At 40.2% G+C, this 18,733-nt stretch overlaps 1 protein-coding gene across 5 annotated transcripts in view; it reads right to left on the bottom strand.

Moving 5' to 3' along the window:
• Positions 1 to 18,733, bottom strand: part of LOC122559760 (tetraspanin-8-like) — an 84,338-nt gene that overhangs the window by 24,173 nt on the left and 41,432 nt on the right. Inside the window, exon 1 of one of the 5 annotated variants that reach the window (XM_043709745.1) lies at positions 8,777 to 8,954. The exons of 2 other annotated variants lie outside the window; for them this stretch is intronic. In XM_043709745.1, coding sequence (XP_043565680.1) covers positions 8,777 to 8,836 — 60 coding nt within the window. In that variant the 5' untranslated portion in view covers positions 8,837 to 8,954. Of the gene's footprint in view, positions 1 to 8,776; positions 8,955 to 18,733 lie in introns of those variants that run through there. 2 more of the 5 variants (XM_043709741.1, XM_043709743.1) reach the window with 2 other exon arrangements.

Below are 18,733 nucleotides of genomic sequence, written 5' to 3'. Positions count from 1 at the left end.
TGCTTTATACTCTTCTAAGGATTCACTCGATCTATCCTGTCTATACCTGACATATGCATCCTTCTTTTTCTTAACCAAACCCTCAATTTCTTTAGTCATCCAGCATTCCTATACCTACCAGCCTTCCCTTTCACCCTGACAGGAATATACTTTCTCTGGATTCTTGTTATCTCATTTCTGAAGGCTTCCCTGGATTCTCTCTTCTGTTTGGGTTCTGCTACAAGCCAAGGTGAAATCCTCGACTGGTTGGCCAATTTGCTCCTGTACCAGTTGTCTTCTGGGAGGCTGTCAGCCTTCTCCATCTTTCCGAATGAAGTTGAGGTCAAAATATGCGTGAAGAATCAAAAATAACAACTCTTGATCAGGAACAACATTCACATTTTCAAATCGCCACGTTCATTATGTTGCAATGTCAATTGTAGCATTGCATGTTCTCAACAATCATTCCAGCTGTGCCATGTGGAATCATCTCTGTAGACAGTATCTTTTGCTTCTTCAGCCATGCTATATTATTAGATTAGATTAGATTACATTACAGTGTGGAAACAGGCCCTTCGGCCCAACAAGTCCACACCGACCCGCCGAAGCGAAACCCACCCATACCCCTACATTTACCTCTTACCTAACACTACGGGCAATTTAGCATGGCCAATTCACCTGACCCTGCACATCTTTTGGACTGTGGGAGGAAACCGGAGCACCCGGAGGAAACCCACGCAGACACGGGGAGAACGTGCAAACTCCACACAGTCAGTCGCCTGAGGCGGGAATTGAACCCGGGTCTCGAACCCGGGTCTCAGGCGCTGTGAGGCAGCAGTGCTAACCACTGTGCCACCGTGCTGCCCACAGCGTGAGTATCTGATACTCATGCTGATATCACGGTTCAAGTTAACAGGATGCCCCCATAGGCCTAGACAAATGTTGTTTCTTCTGGTAGTTTGGATCAGCAAAGCCCTCTAAGATTGCCTGAGGCACCACTAATGATCATCAGTGTTCTGCAATGTAGACCTCGGTCTGAGACCACCAGCATTTTGCTGTTCTGTAGTGGTATCTTGCTTCTGTACATCTTCTGGAAGTGAGCTACAGTTTTACAAATACAGTATTCATTTGTCATGGCTGGGCTTTGGTTAGTCACTGTGCCGCTTCTGATTTCTGCTTCCAGCACAATTTCAATAACTTTCTCCAAAGATAAAATCGGCAGTGGGCAAAGTTTCATCAAGAATTCTAACAACAATTCTGTCCGTAATGAATTCTGATTTCAAAGTTCCATATTCATGTTTTTCATTAATCTGTAAATGTTTATTAGTGAACTTAACAACAGATTTTCCTGAATTTGATTTGATTTAGTCTGGTCACATGTACCAACAGTGAAAAGTATTGTTTTGCATGCTACCCAAACAAATCATACTTTACATAAATATGTCAGGTTAATAGAATAGAGTCCAGAATGTAATGTTACAGCCGTAGAAAAAGTGCAGAGAAAGATCACCTCTAATATATGAGAGGTCTGCTCATAAGTCTGATAACAGCGAGGAAGAAGCTATTCTTGAATCGGACGGTACATGTTTTCAAATTTTTCTATCTTCTGCCCGACAGAAGATAGTGGTGGAAAGTATGATCAGGGTGGGAGGGTCTTTGATTATGTTGGCTGCTTTCCTGGAGGCAGCTGTAAGTGTAGACAGGGGCAATAGAAGGGCATGATGGACTGGCAGGAGACTGGAAGAAAACATCAAGCCCGACAGCATCAGGAGGTGGAGAAGTCAACATTTCGGATTGTAAGGGTTACACACAAAATATCGACTTCTTCATTCCCAGATGCTGCTTCGCTTGCTATGTTTTTCCTGCCTCCTCCCTGTCTATTTTGGATTCTATCATCTGCAGGGTTTTGTCTCTAACCATGAAGGATGGACTGGGCAGCACTCACAACCCTCTGCAATTTTCGTACAGTCTTGGTCAGAGCTGTTTCCATACCAAGCTGTGATACATTCAGATAGGATGTTTCTATGCTGCATCTCTAAAAATTGCTAAGAGTCATCGTGGACATGCCAAATTTCCTTAGCCCTCTGAGGACAGAGTGTTAGTCTGTTTTCTTGACTGCAGTGTTGACATGGGCCAGTAGATTGTTGGTGATATTTACTCCTACAACTTGACCACTTCCACCTCCACACCACTGATAGAGACAGGGGCTTGGCCTCAACTCTGCTTCCTTTGTTTTGCTGACATTGAGCAGGAGTTTGTTGTCTTTACACCATGGCACTAAGCTCTTTATCTCTTTCCTGTACTCTGTCTCAACACTGTTTGAGATCTATGGTGGTGTCAAGAACAAATTTGTAAATGGGACTTTGAGTTGAAAGTTGAACTCTTGTAAATTCAAGAACTTTTTTTCTGAAATTGAAGTAATGAACAAAATTTCAGAGGCTGAAGAGTGACCTTATAGGGGTTTATAAAATCATGAGGGGCATAGATAAGGTGAATAGCCAAGGCCTTTACCCCAAGGTAGGGGAGTTCAAAACGAGAGGGGATCATTTTAAGGTGAGATTAGTAAGATTTGACAGTAACATGAGGGGCAACGCTTTCCACACAGAGGGTGGTGTGTACATGGAACAGGCTGCCAGAGGAAGTGGTAGAGGCAGGTACAATTACAACATCTAAAAGACATTTGAACAGGTACATCAACAGGAAAGGTTTTGAGGGATAAGGGCCAAAAACACGCAAATCTTGCCTGGTCAGCATGCAAGAGCTGATCCAGAGGGCCTATTTCTGTGCTGCATGACTTGATCAAAGGTATCTGTGTTCTCCTTAATTTTCAAAAATGTCAGCCAGAAAACTATAGGCTGGTATCCCTCACCTAATGTTCAAATTGCTTGAACATATTATGTCATGAAGCTCATTCTATAGTAGCTGCTCAGCATGGCTTTCAGGCAAAATGATAAATTGCAACACAACTTTTACAGAATGTCAATGATCTTGCTTCAAGACGAAAACGTTTGCACGGTAATACTAGATTTCGCAAAAGCTTTTGAAAATCTTTTATTCAAACTCCACTCATGAAATCAGGAGACAAAATTAATTAGATCTGGCTCTTCCTTATCAACAGAAGACAAACAATGATCAGCGATGGGGAAATCACCCTCTCCGAGAGATGCTGCAGTGTCCCAAGGAATCGTGTTAGCATTTTTGCCCTTCTTGACAAATCTAAACAACATCCCCAACAAGATAAAAGACAAGGTGTGACTATTTGGAGATGCATCAGGCAAAGCTCAAGTCATAACAATTCATGGCAAGATAATCTTCCAGAACTGCAAAAATTTTCAGGACTAACAGAAGGTGGCATTCGATGAGAAAAAAAAAGCTATGTCATGTGTATTCTAAATAGCTAAATAGCTTTCACTTCTGCAATCAAATTCTCCGACAAATTAATCTACCGTCTTATTTAGGGGTTATATTATAAACAATTTCAATAGGGATTCTACATTCAGCTGATAATATCCAAAGCAAAACAGGGTTTGAGCAGAGTTAAAGCTTACAAATATTTGTTCATCCATCTCTGGAGTATGGACCAAGAGTCCACTGACACTTCTTCAGGACTAGATTTAAAATGTTAACTGTTTTCTCTCCACAGATGCAATCAGACTTGCTGAGTTTCACCAGCAATTTCATATTTTTATTTCAGATCTCAAGAATCCGTGGTTCTTTGTTTCATACTATCCTCGAGTATGGACATTGTGTGTGGCAACCTTATATAAGGAGCATTCAAGTTTGAAATGATCCAAAAACATGCTGCAGAAATATGCAAAAAAAAAGCATGGGAAAAAGACTGTTGTTGTATCCTTGATCAAAGATTTGGAGTGGGTGGGGAAAAAAATAGACTAGCCATGTTCTGTGAAACTGAATGAGCAGGTGGGAGCTTGACACATACAATATGCTCTAACAACATAAAAGGTAACCATCCATACAAACCAAGAGAGTATATCAACAAGCTTTCCTCACGAGGACAATCCTACAATGGAACAAGCTGCCAATGGAAATATGTATGGCCCCATTACTTGAAATCTTGGAATCTCGTGAAGATTACTTTCAATGAAATGCTTTCTTTGTCAGGACATCCATCTTAGAAGGTCATGGCTGCTTATCTAGAGCATTCCATACAAATGTTGACAGAATATAGTTATTTGTCTTTGATGCCACACAACTGTTCAGAAGCATGAAACATGATAGGCCTATTATCTACTGGGAAGTGCCGCTTAATCTGTGAAAATGGGCAAAAACTCAGATGGAGCCACGAGAACCAGAGTTCTTTCTGGGATTTTCATTGTGCTTTACTCCAGGGCAGCCACATGCCAGATTTTCCACCATGTCATTTAATCTGCATCTCCCCACAATGTATGCAGAGTTTCCTCCCAAATCTCTTATTTTTGTCTGAAATCCTGAAAGTCCTAACTACTAACAATTAGTTGTCTGCAACGTCAATAATCTTAAATTCAATCTAGGCTGTGTATCTACTGTTCCTTCATGATACCATGTTTCCAAATTAAACGATGGGATTGGCAGGAACCAAGTGCATACCAGAGAGGTGGTAACTTTTACAGCATGTGTTGATACTCAAGGCCACATGGAACTGAATAGCTTCTCTCAATGCTGTCCTATTCTGTGAGTTATGAATGTATATTTTGCATGATGTCAAGTTTGACTTCAGTAGTGAGCAGATGGCAAACAGAAAATGTTGTGACCTTTAGACAAAGTAGTCATAGGATCAACTTTCATACAATTGTTACATGATGTTATAATTATGAGCTTATAGATATTTTAAATCAGACAGGTTATAACACACCCCTGGAGCAGATGATACTTGAACCCTTACATTCTGGCTTAGAGGAAGGGACACTACCATTGCACCATAATAGCCCCAATTATGAGTTTTATAAGCTTATTATATTTTGGAATTACAGCTTTAACTTTATGATAAATGGGGTTCATGTGACCTGTCCTGCATTCTGGACAACAGAAAGCCTGGATAAACAAATTAATGGATTCCGAGTCTCCAAATCACAGAAAGCTGTTGTAGATGTTCGTGATTTGCAGTTATGTCATAAATTATCAATTTACTGCTCAAATGAAAGGGATATGTGGTCAAGAGTAATTAGTTAGCACATCTATTTTGAAGCATGGTTAATATGCTTTGTGTTGTTATGGGAAAAAAGGGCAGATGAAGTCATTTTTGAGATTGATTTTTGTGCCTGTAATCCAATGAATATTACAGTCTGCAGTTCTGTGCAGCACGAGAGATGAGATCACTCAACATTGAGAGTCACCACAGCCAGACATGGAAGAGAGACCATCTGTAGTCAAAACGAGTCACATCCTGGAGTCTTGTATAGATTTTGGTAAGGCCAGGGAAAGAAGAATCATTGGAACAGGTTTTACTGTTAGTGGTGAAGCTAAGTAATACTCGAAAGAACAGAGGAAAGAGACTGGCAAATTATTACCTGGCAAAACACAGTTACTTGAGTCCATTAGGATCATTTGCTAAAGTAAATTCAAGCACTGATAAATTTTTCTTGTTTAAAGTATAAAAGTTGCCCACAAAATGAAATAGTACACGGTAAATTTTTCACTTGTTTGGTATGTTTTAAAATATGAAATTCGGACCTGTCATTCTTTCCGTTATTAGCTGGGAGTCTAATTCTCCTTAAGAGTTATAGTTCTTTATGCAGATTGCAATATTATAGGTGAATATTTGCCTGTTCAATTGCATGATATGTATATGTAGCCTGTATGTAGCTGAGATTATAACACAGAATATTTTCTAATCATCCTGTTCAGTGAGGTTGTTATACCTTTTGGAACAGGAGGGAGTTGAACCCAGGTGTCCTGACTCAGAGGTAGGGATACTACCACTGCACAAGAGCCCATCAGGTATAACTCAGTAATTTTCAAGTTCAATTAAAATAAAACAACGTATCCAAAAAAGAAAAATGAAAGAATTGGAATGAACTATGTAAAAGTGCCATACATAAAGAGATATAAACATCGGCAAAGACAAAAAACGAACACCCAAAGCGAAGAAACAATACAGATGATATGGTTTAGGCTGTTACTTTGCATCAATGTTCAATGGTTTTCATTTTATAATAAATGCTAAAATGCAAGCACAAAGACAGATTAGTAATTTAATTCTCAGACGCATTCTGTCCCAGAAGGAAACATTTTTCCTCAGATGTTACATGCAAGGAGATCAATGCCAAAGGGTTGCATCAAACTGGATGCAAGGTGTGGCTGAAACAAATCCCAAAGTGATATCTTTTGCAGGGCCTTTCTGCTGAAGATGACTTGGAATTCACTATTTCATACAACCTTTTTATGGCTTTGTTATGTTCATGAACCTTTGTGAATGTACACATCAGCAATGGCTTTCAGCACTAGCAAAATGGAAAGCAACTTATTTGAGGCTGACAGATGTAATAAAGAGTAAGACCTTAAATGAAAATGATCATTTATGAGGACAAATAAATACTGACTGGCTGAAGGAAAACAAATTACTTTTTTAAACAAGGATACAGTGAGTGTCTGTTTACTTTACATACATATATACACCTTGAATTTGATTCACTCAATGCGATATCAAGGAACAATTGGAGGCACTGGATACTGCAAAGGCTATGGGCCCTGACAATATTCCTGTGCTCCAAAACTTGCCGCTCCCTAAGCCAAGCTCTTCCAGTAGAGTTAAAACACTGGCAGCTACCCGACAATGGAAAATTTCCCAACTATGTCCTATACACCAAAAGCAGGACAAATCCAACCTGATCAACTACTGTCCCATCAGTCTATTCTCAATCTCCAATGAAGTCATTGAAGGTGTCAGCATTATCAAGCAGCACCTGCTCGGCACTAACCTGCTCACTAACACCCAGTCTGGGTTCCACCAGGGCCACTCAGCTCCTGACCTCAATATAGCTGTGGTTCAAATATGGACAAAAGAGCTGAGTTCCAGAGGTGAGGTGAGAGTGACTGCACTTGGCAAAGAGTCCCTGTAAAACTAGAATCCAGGAGTATCAGGGGTGAATTGTCCACTGGTTGGAGCCATATTTTGCACATAGGCAGATAGTTGTGGTTGTTAGAGGGTCAATCATCCCAGGAGTTCCACAGGGTAGTGTTATAGGCCCAGCCATATTCAGCTACTTCATTAAATGACCTTCATGTCAAAAGTGGGGATTTTTGCTTAGGATTGAACAATGTTCAGCAACATTTGTGACTCCTCAGATATTGATGCAGTCCACGTTCAAATGCAATGAGATCTGGATAATATCCAGATTTGGACTGACAAGTGGCAAGTATGGTTTTGCACCTGACAATTACCATCTCCAGTAAGAAAATCTAACCACCCCTGCTTGACATTCAACAGCATTACCATCACTGAAACCCCCTACTATCAACATCCTGAGTGTTACCATTTACCAGAAACTCAACTGGACTCACCAATAAACATTGGTTACAAGTGCAGGTCAGAGGTTAGTAACACCTTGGCAAATAACTCCCCTCCTGACTCCCCAAAACCTTTCCACCATCTACAAGACACAAGTCGGGAGTGTGATGGAATACTCCCCACTTGCTTGGATGGGTGTAGCTCCAAAAACACCAGAAGCTTGACATCATCCAGGATAAATCACCCAGCCTGACTGGCACCAAATCCACACCCGCCAACACCAGTAATAGCAGTATCTCCAAGATGCACTGCAGAAATTATATTGTGGAAGCAGGCCATTCAATCCATCAAGTCCACACTGACTCTCCAAAGAGCATCCTAACCAGACCTACCCCGAAGCTATCCTCCTAACCCCCCCATGTACCATGGCCAATCCACCTAACCTGTACATCTTTGAACTGTGGGAGGAAATCAGAGCACCTGAAGGAAACCCACACATTAGATTAGATTCCCTACAGTGTGGAAACAGGCCCTTTGGCCCAACAAGTCCACACTGACCATCGGAAGAGTAACCCACCCGGACCTATTTCCCTCTAACTAATGCACCTAATACTATGGGCAATTTACCACGGCCAATTCGCCTGGCCTGCACATCTTTGGACTGTGGGAGGAAACCAGAGCACCCGGAGGAAACCCACGCAATCACCCGAGGATGGAATCGAACCTGGGTCCCTGGTACTATGAGGCAGCAATGCTAACCACTGTGTTGCCCCGGCTGATCAATTTCTCAGAACATGGCATGTAAAATATCAATTCCAGCAATTAGGGTCGCCAAACCTCCAGAACTTAAAGCTCAACAACTTGTGAACTGACACGTGGGTTTCACTTCATATTACAGGACTTATTTATGGGCGATATCACAATATTAAAAATTGCCAGAAAGGCTGTTTGGAGCAGGAAGCTCAGAAGTTGAAGTCTTGTGATGCTGGGATCACAATCTCTGGTTGCGATCACAGAAAAAAAAATCCCCGCCAATTTTTGTTTTGAAAAATTTTACGATTGAGAGCTCACAATTTAACAAAACGAACCATTATTGGGGGTACAGCTTGTTAAACGGGAAGCGAGCAATTAAATGTTCACGTCTCAATTGGTAACTCCTAAGCAAGGGACTCAGTGTGGTACCATCTTACATCAACTCGATATTAGGATGGGGGTGAAATAAAACATGATTAAATCGGGAAATGCAAACGTTAGTTTCGCATGCACAAATCTTAACTAGTTTGGTTCACAGTACTTTCTGCAATGCGGGAATTGATGAGATGAAATTTAAAAAAGAATACAACAGCTCACCCAAAACAAAACGTTGAAGATGAACATGGAATACTTGATGCATTTATTAACTCCAACCATTCTCCCGGTTTTTACCTCTCGGCCGCCCGAGTGAAATTTTAAGATGCCGCTTCTCCCACTGCTTTGCTGACTAGATCATTGAAAGTATCCCTCCCACTTCGCAAACTGCTTGAAATGAAATCTTCCAAAGGGCGGCTGCGCCTTGCTGCATTGGATATTGCGCAACACGTTGGGCGGCGATGGGGATGTTGTAGCCATGTACCAAAAGGGGTTCCCCGGGGGAGCTAGGGGACTCTGAGGCCACACAAATGTGTTTATTAACAAAATAAACCCGCCAACTCCAAACAAACTATTGTTTGTTATTTCGATCGATGGCTTGCATTCTAAAAACTACAATGCCCATTGATTAATTTTGCAGAGAGTTTTCTAAAGTTGTAGGGACAAGGAGTGAAGGTTTAGACTGGAGTGTCAAGTGGCAGTCCCTGGGGTCGGTGTAGCAACAATCAGGGGTGTGTGCGCAAGTCTTTCTACCCAAATGGCCACCCTCAACTATTATAAGGCTATAACATATTAAGATATACGAGCACAATCAGGCGGTTTGGCCATTACGTCCACTCCTACCTGCATTCCAGAGAGACCATTCCTTCCACGACTCCCTCATTAAGTCCATGCCCCCCCCCCCCCACTGAACCCACCCTCCACACCCAACACCTCCCCTTGCTGCAGCATAAGGTGTAAAACCTGCACCCTCACCTCCATCCAAGGCCCTAAAAGATCATTTCAAATCTGGCAGAGATTTTCCTGCACATCCACCCACCTCACCTACTGTGTGGTCTCCTCAACATCGGGGAGACAGGACACCAACTTGCAGAGTGGTTCAGGGAACATCTCTGGGACACACACACCAAACAACCTAACCACTATGTGGCCGACTACTTCAACTCCCCCTCCCATACTCTCCAAAGACAGGCAAATCCTGGACCTCCTCCACCACCTGCCAACTGGAGGAAAGACGCCTCACCTTCTGCCTCAGGACCCGAAAACCACGCGGCATCAACACTGACTTCACTGGTTTCCAAATCTCCCCTTTCCCCACCTTATTCCAGATCAAACTTTCCAACTTAGTACCGCCCTATTGACCTGTCCTACTTGTTCACCTTCCTTCCCATCTATCAGGTCCACCGTTCCCACCGACCTACAGAATTACCTCCCACCTGCATCCGCCTATTCCCCTACCACCTACCCTTCCCCGGCCCCAACACCACGCCCCATTTATCTCTCAGCCTCCTTTCCCTACACATTCCTGATAAAAGACTTATGCCCGAAACATTGGCTCTCCTGCTCCTTGGATGCAGCCTGACCTGCTTTGCTTTTCCAGCGCCATACTTTTTAATTCTGCTCCACCATCTAATCATGCCATGTCTCTTAACTCTCTTCTCCTGCCTTCACCTCATAACCTTTGATGGCTTCTGTGGCAATAAGTTCCATAGATTAACCACTGACTGGCTGAAGAAATTGTCCCTCATCTCAGTTCCAAAAGGTCATCCCTTCACTCTGAGGCTATGCCCTGGGGTCCAAGCCTCTTCTATTGGTGGAAACATCTTCTCCCACGTCCACTCTATCCAGACCTCTCACGATTCTGTAAGTTTCTTTGAGATCCTTCTCAACCACTCCTCATATGAGAAGCCCTTCATCCCCAGGATCATTCTTATACTCTCCTCTGGACCGCCTCCAATGTCAATACATCCTTCCTTTGAGATGGGATCAAAAACTGCTCACAATATTTCAAATGGGGTTTGACCAGAGCCCAATACAGCCTCAACAATACATCTCTGCTCTTATATTCTAGCCCTCTTGAAATGAATGCAAGCATTGCATTTGCAGCCCTAATTGCCAACTGAACCTGCATGTTAACCTTAAAACAATTCTGAACTAGGACTCCCAAGTCTCTTTGTGCTTCAGGCTTCCAACACCTTTTCCCATTTAGAAAATAGTCTATGCCTCTATTCTTTCCCCAAAGAGTGTCATCTCACACTTTGCCCCATTGCATTCCATCTGCCACTTCTTTTCCTACTCTCCTAGCCTCCCCACTTCCTCAACACTGCCTGTCCCTCAACCAAGCTTTGTGCTATTTGGCGAACTTAGCAACAATGCCCTCTGTTCCTTTGTCTAGATTGTTAATGTATAACATGAATAGCTGTGGTCCCAACACTGATCCCTGTGGAACTCCACTAATCATCGGCTGCCATCCTGAATAAGACCCCATTATCCACACCCTCTGCCTTCTGCCAGTTAATATCTTATGAACTTTGTCATTGTATTTATCAACTTTGAGATGGAGGATTGAAAAGAAAATGCAAAGTCACTGAAACAAAATAAAAAGTATATATAAAATTGCTGTCAATAGACAACTGCAAGAGCTGCAAGAGAACATATCTCTGTCATCTAAATATTAATATGAATGACATTAGGACTTGCTTTGGCGGAATCCATGTCATCCGAAAGGGAACTCTTGTGGCACAGTAGGCGTGTCAGTGGCTCCAGCACACAAAGATCCATCTGCTACATCCAGGGTGTATCACTAAGTGTTCACAAAGTGATAAGTGTTTCTTTAATGACTGGCTCAGTCAGGCTGAGATTCCTTCAAGTAATTGGTCATATAGGGATGAATGTAGCAACTTCCACTAATGTGTCTTGATATAATTGCACTTTGTGTGCTATCAAGCTATCCTAAACATTCAATTCACAATAAACAACACCATTAGTATCAGTGCTTTGAAATGTTTATACAGAAGGTTACGGGGGTTGGTTAGCTCGGATGGCTGGTTTGCAATGCAGAGTAAGTAATGCCAACAGCGTGGGTTCAATTGCTGCACCAGCTGAGGTTACCATGAAGGATATCCACCCTTACCTGAGGTGAAGTGACCCTCAAGGTAAACCACCACCAGTTGCATCTCCATAAAGATAGAGCAATCCTATGTCTGGTAAGACTATGGCCACTTTACCTTTTACAGAAGTTCTGTTTCTCAATCAGAGGATCAGTGTTCCAGAGCATACAAGAAGAGGTCAAAGGCTAGGAATTGTCCAATAACTCACCTCCAAAGCCTGATCACCATCTGTGAGATATAAGTCATGAAGATGATGGAGTACTCCCAGTTGCTTGCTGAATGCAGCTTCAACAACACTCAAAAAGCTCAACATCATTCAAGAGAAAGCTGTTCACTTGATCATCAGCCAAGCTACTGCCTCAACATTCATTCCGGCCACCACCAGCAGTTGCCGCAATATAAATTGTAGACAACATGCACCTTGGCATCTCTGCAAGGCTCCTTTAACCTTCCAAACCCGTGACCTCTGTCACCTAGAAGGGCAAGACAGCAGGTGAATGGGGATACCACCAACTGCTGATTCCAACTGACTTGGAGCTATATTGCTGTCAAAATCCAAAAAATCCCATCCTTACAACATGCGAATGTGACTTCACCGGATTTGCTGAAACAGTTCAAATGTGGTGTTTTATAATCATAAGCCTGGAGTTAGTGGGATTAGCCATTTCCCTGTAACTTTAGATTGAGGTAAACAGGCTCCAGGATATTTGGCCTGGACCCACGGTATCCACTAAACCCCCAACCAAAAGAAGAAAATCAGTCAAGAGTATTCCTCTCTTGCTATTAGTCAAAATTTGTAGCTAGGTTGTAATTCTCCTGGATATTATAATGGTTTGGTTAAAACTCAGTAAATGTTTCCCTACCACGAGGGAATAGCAGTTGGGTTTGCTCAGTATTTGATACAGAAGGTTAGATGAAACAACTTAAGTTTTAAATTATACATATAAGAAACAATGTAATCTGGCAGTTATACAGAAAGTATAAAGCACAAAGCTAAATAAATCCTCTAAAGATAAGAAAACTAATTATTATTTCTGTGAAAGAACTTAAAAGTGAAAATTTATTCACAAAATATATAAGATTTTAAAAGAGAGTTAGCAGATCCATCAAGCATCAAAGAAATATTACCTTGATCCCTGAGAATGTGAAAATCTTTAGTTCAGAATGAATCTAAAGTGGAGGGAACCAAATCTAACAAATCTCCTCAAATAAATTCCAACATATTCAACTTATCTTGAGATATTTATAATGGGTTTTGGACATTTAAAATATGGTATGAAACATTACTATTCAATTAGTAATCGACCACCCTTCATCACTAGCCCATATTAGGTGAGAAGAACCACCTATTGTAATTAAACTGCTCATTCAGTTTCTGAGAAATGTTATTTTGAATTTATAATTGAAAGCTAGGATTTAGGCAGCACCCATGTTAGTCAATCTGTTTAGATAAAGCATTGTTTCTATTAAGATAATAAGACTTTGGACCGAATAATTCGTTTATCAGTTTGTGGCTTTGCATATCAGTGCTCGTGTCATTGTAAGAATCCTTAAGTTATTGTATTGCTTCAAGTCTGTATAATTCCTATTGAAAACCTCACACTGTTTGAAGGGAGATTTCTATGTTATACTTGCAGGCTACTAGTGCCCTTTTCTTTTACAGAAAAAGCAGCTTGGAAAACATATTTGCTGAAAAATAACTTTCAAATTCCACATCAATTTTTTGCATCAATTCCAAATAATTTGGACCTAGTTTCTTCACACAAGAAGGTGACCCACCACTACCCTCTCAAGACAAAATTGGAATGGGCAATAAAAGATGCTCATATCTCATGAAAAAATAATTAAACAAAGATTGGCACTCAGCAGTACTCACCAACAAATATGAGTAAATACCTACGAGTTACTCACAATCTTTTAATTTTACCATCTTAGAAGAAGGACAGGAAAAAAGTGTCAGTTCTCTTATCTTACAACTAATTCTAATCCATTCAAATAAAAAGTAAGATAAATAAATAAAATTTGAGACAAAATCTGGGACATTGATAAACCCATTCACAATATTTGAAGATATATAAGGTGAAAGATAAATCTTGTTTCTCGGTATATTCACTTACAGAAAGGTAGTAGTACATTGTGTTGTTAATTTTAATTGATTTTAATGAAATGCAATAATAATTCATTTTTGATCATTGTTTGGTGGTAAGGAACTTGAGGGCTCCTGCAAAACACTTTTATTGACACTTTTTATCTTTCTCTCATGAGGAAATTGTAAAGGGGGACAACATTTTATAATATTTAAGAAAAGTGGGCTAATTGACAATCAGTTGACACGACACAAACGCAAGATTTTATAAGATGATTCTGTTTTGGACTGTCTTTTTTAAATTCATGATAAAATGTGTACCAAAGAGAGACATGTGATAGGGTCCAAATTTTACCCAACAAGTCTAGGTGGCTTGGTTGCCATGGGGACAGGTTGTGATTCATTGAGAACAAGATGCAAGATATTCACACCCGAAATATGAGCAGCTGGGCTATTGTGGACAAGCTTTCACTCTCCAACATTTTTGACTAAAAGAGTGAAAGGTTTCTCAGAAAGACAAAAGGCAATAGCTAATTTGGTCAGCAAAGAGGAGTGCGCTATCTTTCAGTGAACTGCCTGGCAGAATGCATGAGGGAGGATGGTCTTTGGTTGAAGAGATGTATCCCAAGGCATTCTAAACAGGATTTACCCCAAGGAAACCAGAAGGAAAAATCACCAGAGTTGGTTTTACTACCAACGGCTAGTATAGAAATCTGAGGGAAGCATCTTTCAATGGTCACTCTATATTGTGACTTAGCAAAATGGAAGATTTGAATATTAGAATCTGGGAGTGATTTTAAAGACTTTAATCCTGTGCAGAGCATATTAGAAATTTTACATAGATTTATATATTTGATATAAAATTATATATTACTGGTCACATTAATGATATTAGGGAATATATTTTCAGTTGTTTAGCATACTAGTTGCATACCAAATATTTACTCAATGTTGCTTTTAACTGGTTTCTTTCAGTAAAAGCCTTACAATTTTAAATTTTATTGTGCAATCCCTTTAAGATGGACACAAGGAATTCAAATTATTTTTAGAAATTATAAGATTCTACGGGCTTGTAACATGAGGGATCATCAACTGTTTTTTGGAATCATATCAATTTATTACTACTGGTATTTCCTAAAGGTATGGAGGTCTTTGATGGTTTGATGAGGTGGCTTTTCAGTGATACCTGGTGTATGATGAGTTGTTCCAGAATGGCATGTGGTAAGATGGGTATATTATTGTATGAAACAAATGCCAAAGGATGTGTAGACAGTTAATGAGGCGCATTTGATAAGAGATAGCAAGAAATCTTGTTGGACCTTAGGGCATCAATCCCTCCAAAAATCTTGACACAACTCACACTTAGCCAAACCAAATCTACAATTTAGCCCCATGTTTCAACAATCTGATAAGAAATAAGGGCAATTGGACTAAATGACCTTTAGTGGGCAGCTCATTAATAGGCCTTATAACAGCTTGAGCATAAGTAAACGATAATCTGATAAATATGGATAATTAAATTTTTAGGAGTTAGTTTGATGCTGGAGATGGAACATTACCTGAGAATTTGGAGTTGGTCAGGGAACAGCAGCACGATATGAAATTATGCAAAGACGACAGAAGAGTTTGATTGATCTATAACTGAAAGTACATGTGAAAGCTCAAGAGGCTAATGGCTAGTGGTAGACATTGAAGGCCAGCTTCAACCCAAAGAAAAAGAATTTAACATATATTGGGTATTTCATAACAATGTAAATCTTTACATGACAAAAAGACCTTGTGAACAATCAACCCTTCCAGGTCTTTTCCTGAAAATAAATAAGAGACTTTGGGACACACCAGTGCAATTAGTAAATGGGGATGGATTCCCAGGGAAGACTCCAGTCCAATATTCCTGAGCTGTTTGAGAAGTCAAGAAAATTTGGGACACAGAAAAGAAATAGAAGATGACAGAAAGAGCCATTGACAAATGTTAGCCATCCTGTCTGATCTAGACTGGTGCTCGCTCCTTGGCACAGTTCTATGTATTTTTCTGTATAACTGGTATGTTAATATTGTGTTGTAAATTCTGGTTAAATTTAATAAATTTACCCTGTTGATTACAGTAAACTCTGACTGATGAAATAGTAATTATATCAGCCATCTTGCGAGGATTAAACTTTGTATACAATGTTGTTCTTTTGCTGGCCATGTTTCAATTATTTCCAGTAAGTTTGATTCTGCACTCTGGACAGTTGCCTCCTGTTCAAGTTTTTATGCTGTGTACACTGCGCTGAAAGAGCGCTTTTCCAGAAAAATTGAGATGCTGTATCTTTGGAGACTTACCTGACACAATGCCATCTGCAGCTCCACTGAGTGAATTAAAAAGGCATTTGGCCAGCAAGTTATTAAATAGTCCTGGTGCCACAAGACATCACGGTAATGTCAATGTTGTTGGCAACCTTCACTGGATACAATTTAACACATAATGCTGATCAATAATTTAAAGTAAATGATTTGTACTGTTAGTTCCTTGAATTGAAGTTAATTGACAATATAAACATTTCACGATTTTCCATTTATTGTAGTTATCTCAGAATATTGTCAGTACCATCATTTGCTATCATGGTCTGTAATAACAAATCTTATTTTAAAGACATCAATAAGCCATCTTTCCAAACCATACAGGTTTATACTTCAAAAGTATTTATGTATTGCCAGGGTTGGAGGATTTGAGCTATAGGGAGAGGCTGAACAGGCTGGGGCTGTTTTCCCTGGAGCGTCGGAGGCTGAGGGGTGACCTTATAGAGATTTACAAAATAATGAGGGGCATGGATAGGGTAAATAGGCAAAGTCTTTTCCCTGGGGTCAGGGAGTCCAGAACTAGAGGGCATAGGTTTAGGGTGAGAGGGGAAAGATATAAAAGAGCCCTAAGGGGCAACTTTTTCACACAGAGGATATGGAATGAGCTGTCAGAGGAAATGGTAGAGGCTGCTACAATTGCAACATTTAATGGGCATTTAGATGGGTATATGAATAGGAAGGGTTTGGAGGGATATGAGCTGGGTGCTGGCAGGTGGGACTAGATTGGGTTGGGATATCTGGTTGGCATGGACGGGTTGAACCGAAGGGTCTGTTTCCATGCTGTACATCTCTATGACTCTATTGGGGTTGGAGTGAAGGGAGAATACAGAAGCATTGTCTTCAATTTTGTTTATTAAAAAAGGTTCTGAAAAGTCCTCAGAAAAAGATTAGCTAGTTGTGTTGCTGCTGTTTAAAATTGCTTAGCACAGTACTCTTAATGCTTGAAAGAGAAATGTGGTATTTCAGAGGCAACTAAAAAGGTTACACATTATTTGCAGAGAAAGATTATGTTTCTCCCAATGAGAAATGCCCAAAGGTTATCTTTCAACCAAAACCATTTAAAAAACATCACCAAAATTTGTTACATGTGGCACCTCGTCTGGTGTCATCCCATTGAATATAGGCGTTAGGACATCATGTTGCATTGTACAGAACATTGGTGATGCCACTTTTGGAATTCTGTGTCCAATCTGGTCACCTGCTATAGAAAGAATATTATTAAAATGGAAAGGGTGCAGAAAAGATTTACAAGGATGTTATTGGTACTGGAGGTTTTGAGTTATAAGGAGAGGCTGGATAGGCTGGGACATTCTTCGCTGGAATGTAGGAAGTTGAAGGTGACCTTATAGAGGTTCATCAAATCATGACAGGGCATAGATAAGGTGACTAGCAAAGATCATTTCCCTATGGTGGTTATGTTCAAAACTGGAGGGCATAATTTTTAGGTGAGAGGAGAAATAAAAGAGATCTGAGGGGCAGCTTTTTTTTTTTTACACAGAGGATGGTTCATATGTGAAATGAACTTCCAGAGGAAGTGATAGATGCAAGTACAGTTACAACAGTTAAAAGACATTTGGAGAGACATATGAAAGGAAAGGTTTAGAAGAATATAGGCCAAATGAAGGCAAATGGATTGAGTTTAGTTTGGGAAACCTGGGCTGAAGGGTCTGTTTCCATGCTGTATGTCTCTATGGATGTTCCATTTTGCTGCAGACAAACAGCTTCAATAGTCATGAAGTGCATTGATTCATCTTCAGCATTTGAAAGATGTTATGTAAACACAACATACTTCTTTCTTCTTAATTATGACAAATGTTTTCAAATATCCTTAATAATTCTCTTTCCCACCTCACCCAAAAGATTCTGCCAGGTTGGTAATTGTTCAGATAACTGAAGTATTGTGCAAATGTGACCTCTATTGCAAATTTCCAACACCTTTCAGCAGCACGGTCAATAGGATTGTCACACTAACACAGTTTGTTTCAAGATAATAATCTTGATCCATAATAAGATCAAAATTATGGAGCTTATTTTGACTCATACCACATTTGGATTTACTCTAACTTGATGTAATATAAATGTAGCTGAGGTATGACTGTCAATTAACATTCATCACCGCCCCAACCTATGCACTGAGAACATGGTGCTCTGTTATGACATCTTGTGGCCGCAAACTGTTCGTCAGGTCAACAGGATTTGAAAGCATTTTCTGCAATAACCAACTAATGATAAAAAGGAAAGATTTCCTCCGTATAACAGGTAGTAAAATTATAAATATTCTGCAACATCTGGAGCAAAAAGAAATATTTAATGTAGAAATGGGGACAAAGATTTTTAAAAGTTCACCAGCAGTTCAAACAAAACAAAAAAAAACCTAAAGACATGAGAGAGCTTTGGCAAATAGAATTAAGGAGAATCCAAAGGGTTTTTACAAATATATTAAGGACAAAAGGATAACTAGGGAGAGAATAGCCTCAAAATTCAGCAAGGCGGCCGTTGTGTGGAGCCATAGAAGATGGGGGAGATACTAAATGAATATTTTGCATCAGTATTTACTGTGGAAAAGAATATGGAAGGTATTGACTGTAGGGAATTAGATGGTGACATCTTGCAAAATGTCCAGATTACAGAGGAGGAAGT

This window comes from Chiloscyllium plagiosum, chromosome 19, assembly GCF_004010195.1.
Source record: "Chiloscyllium plagiosum isolate BGI_BamShark_2017 chromosome 19, ASM401019v2, whole genome shotgun sequence".
Classification (NCBI taxonomy): domain Eukaryota; kingdom Metazoa; phylum Chordata; class Chondrichthyes; order Orectolobiformes; family Hemiscylliidae; genus Chiloscyllium; species Chiloscyllium plagiosum.
This window is presented reverse-complemented; position numbering and strand designations above follow the sequence as displayed.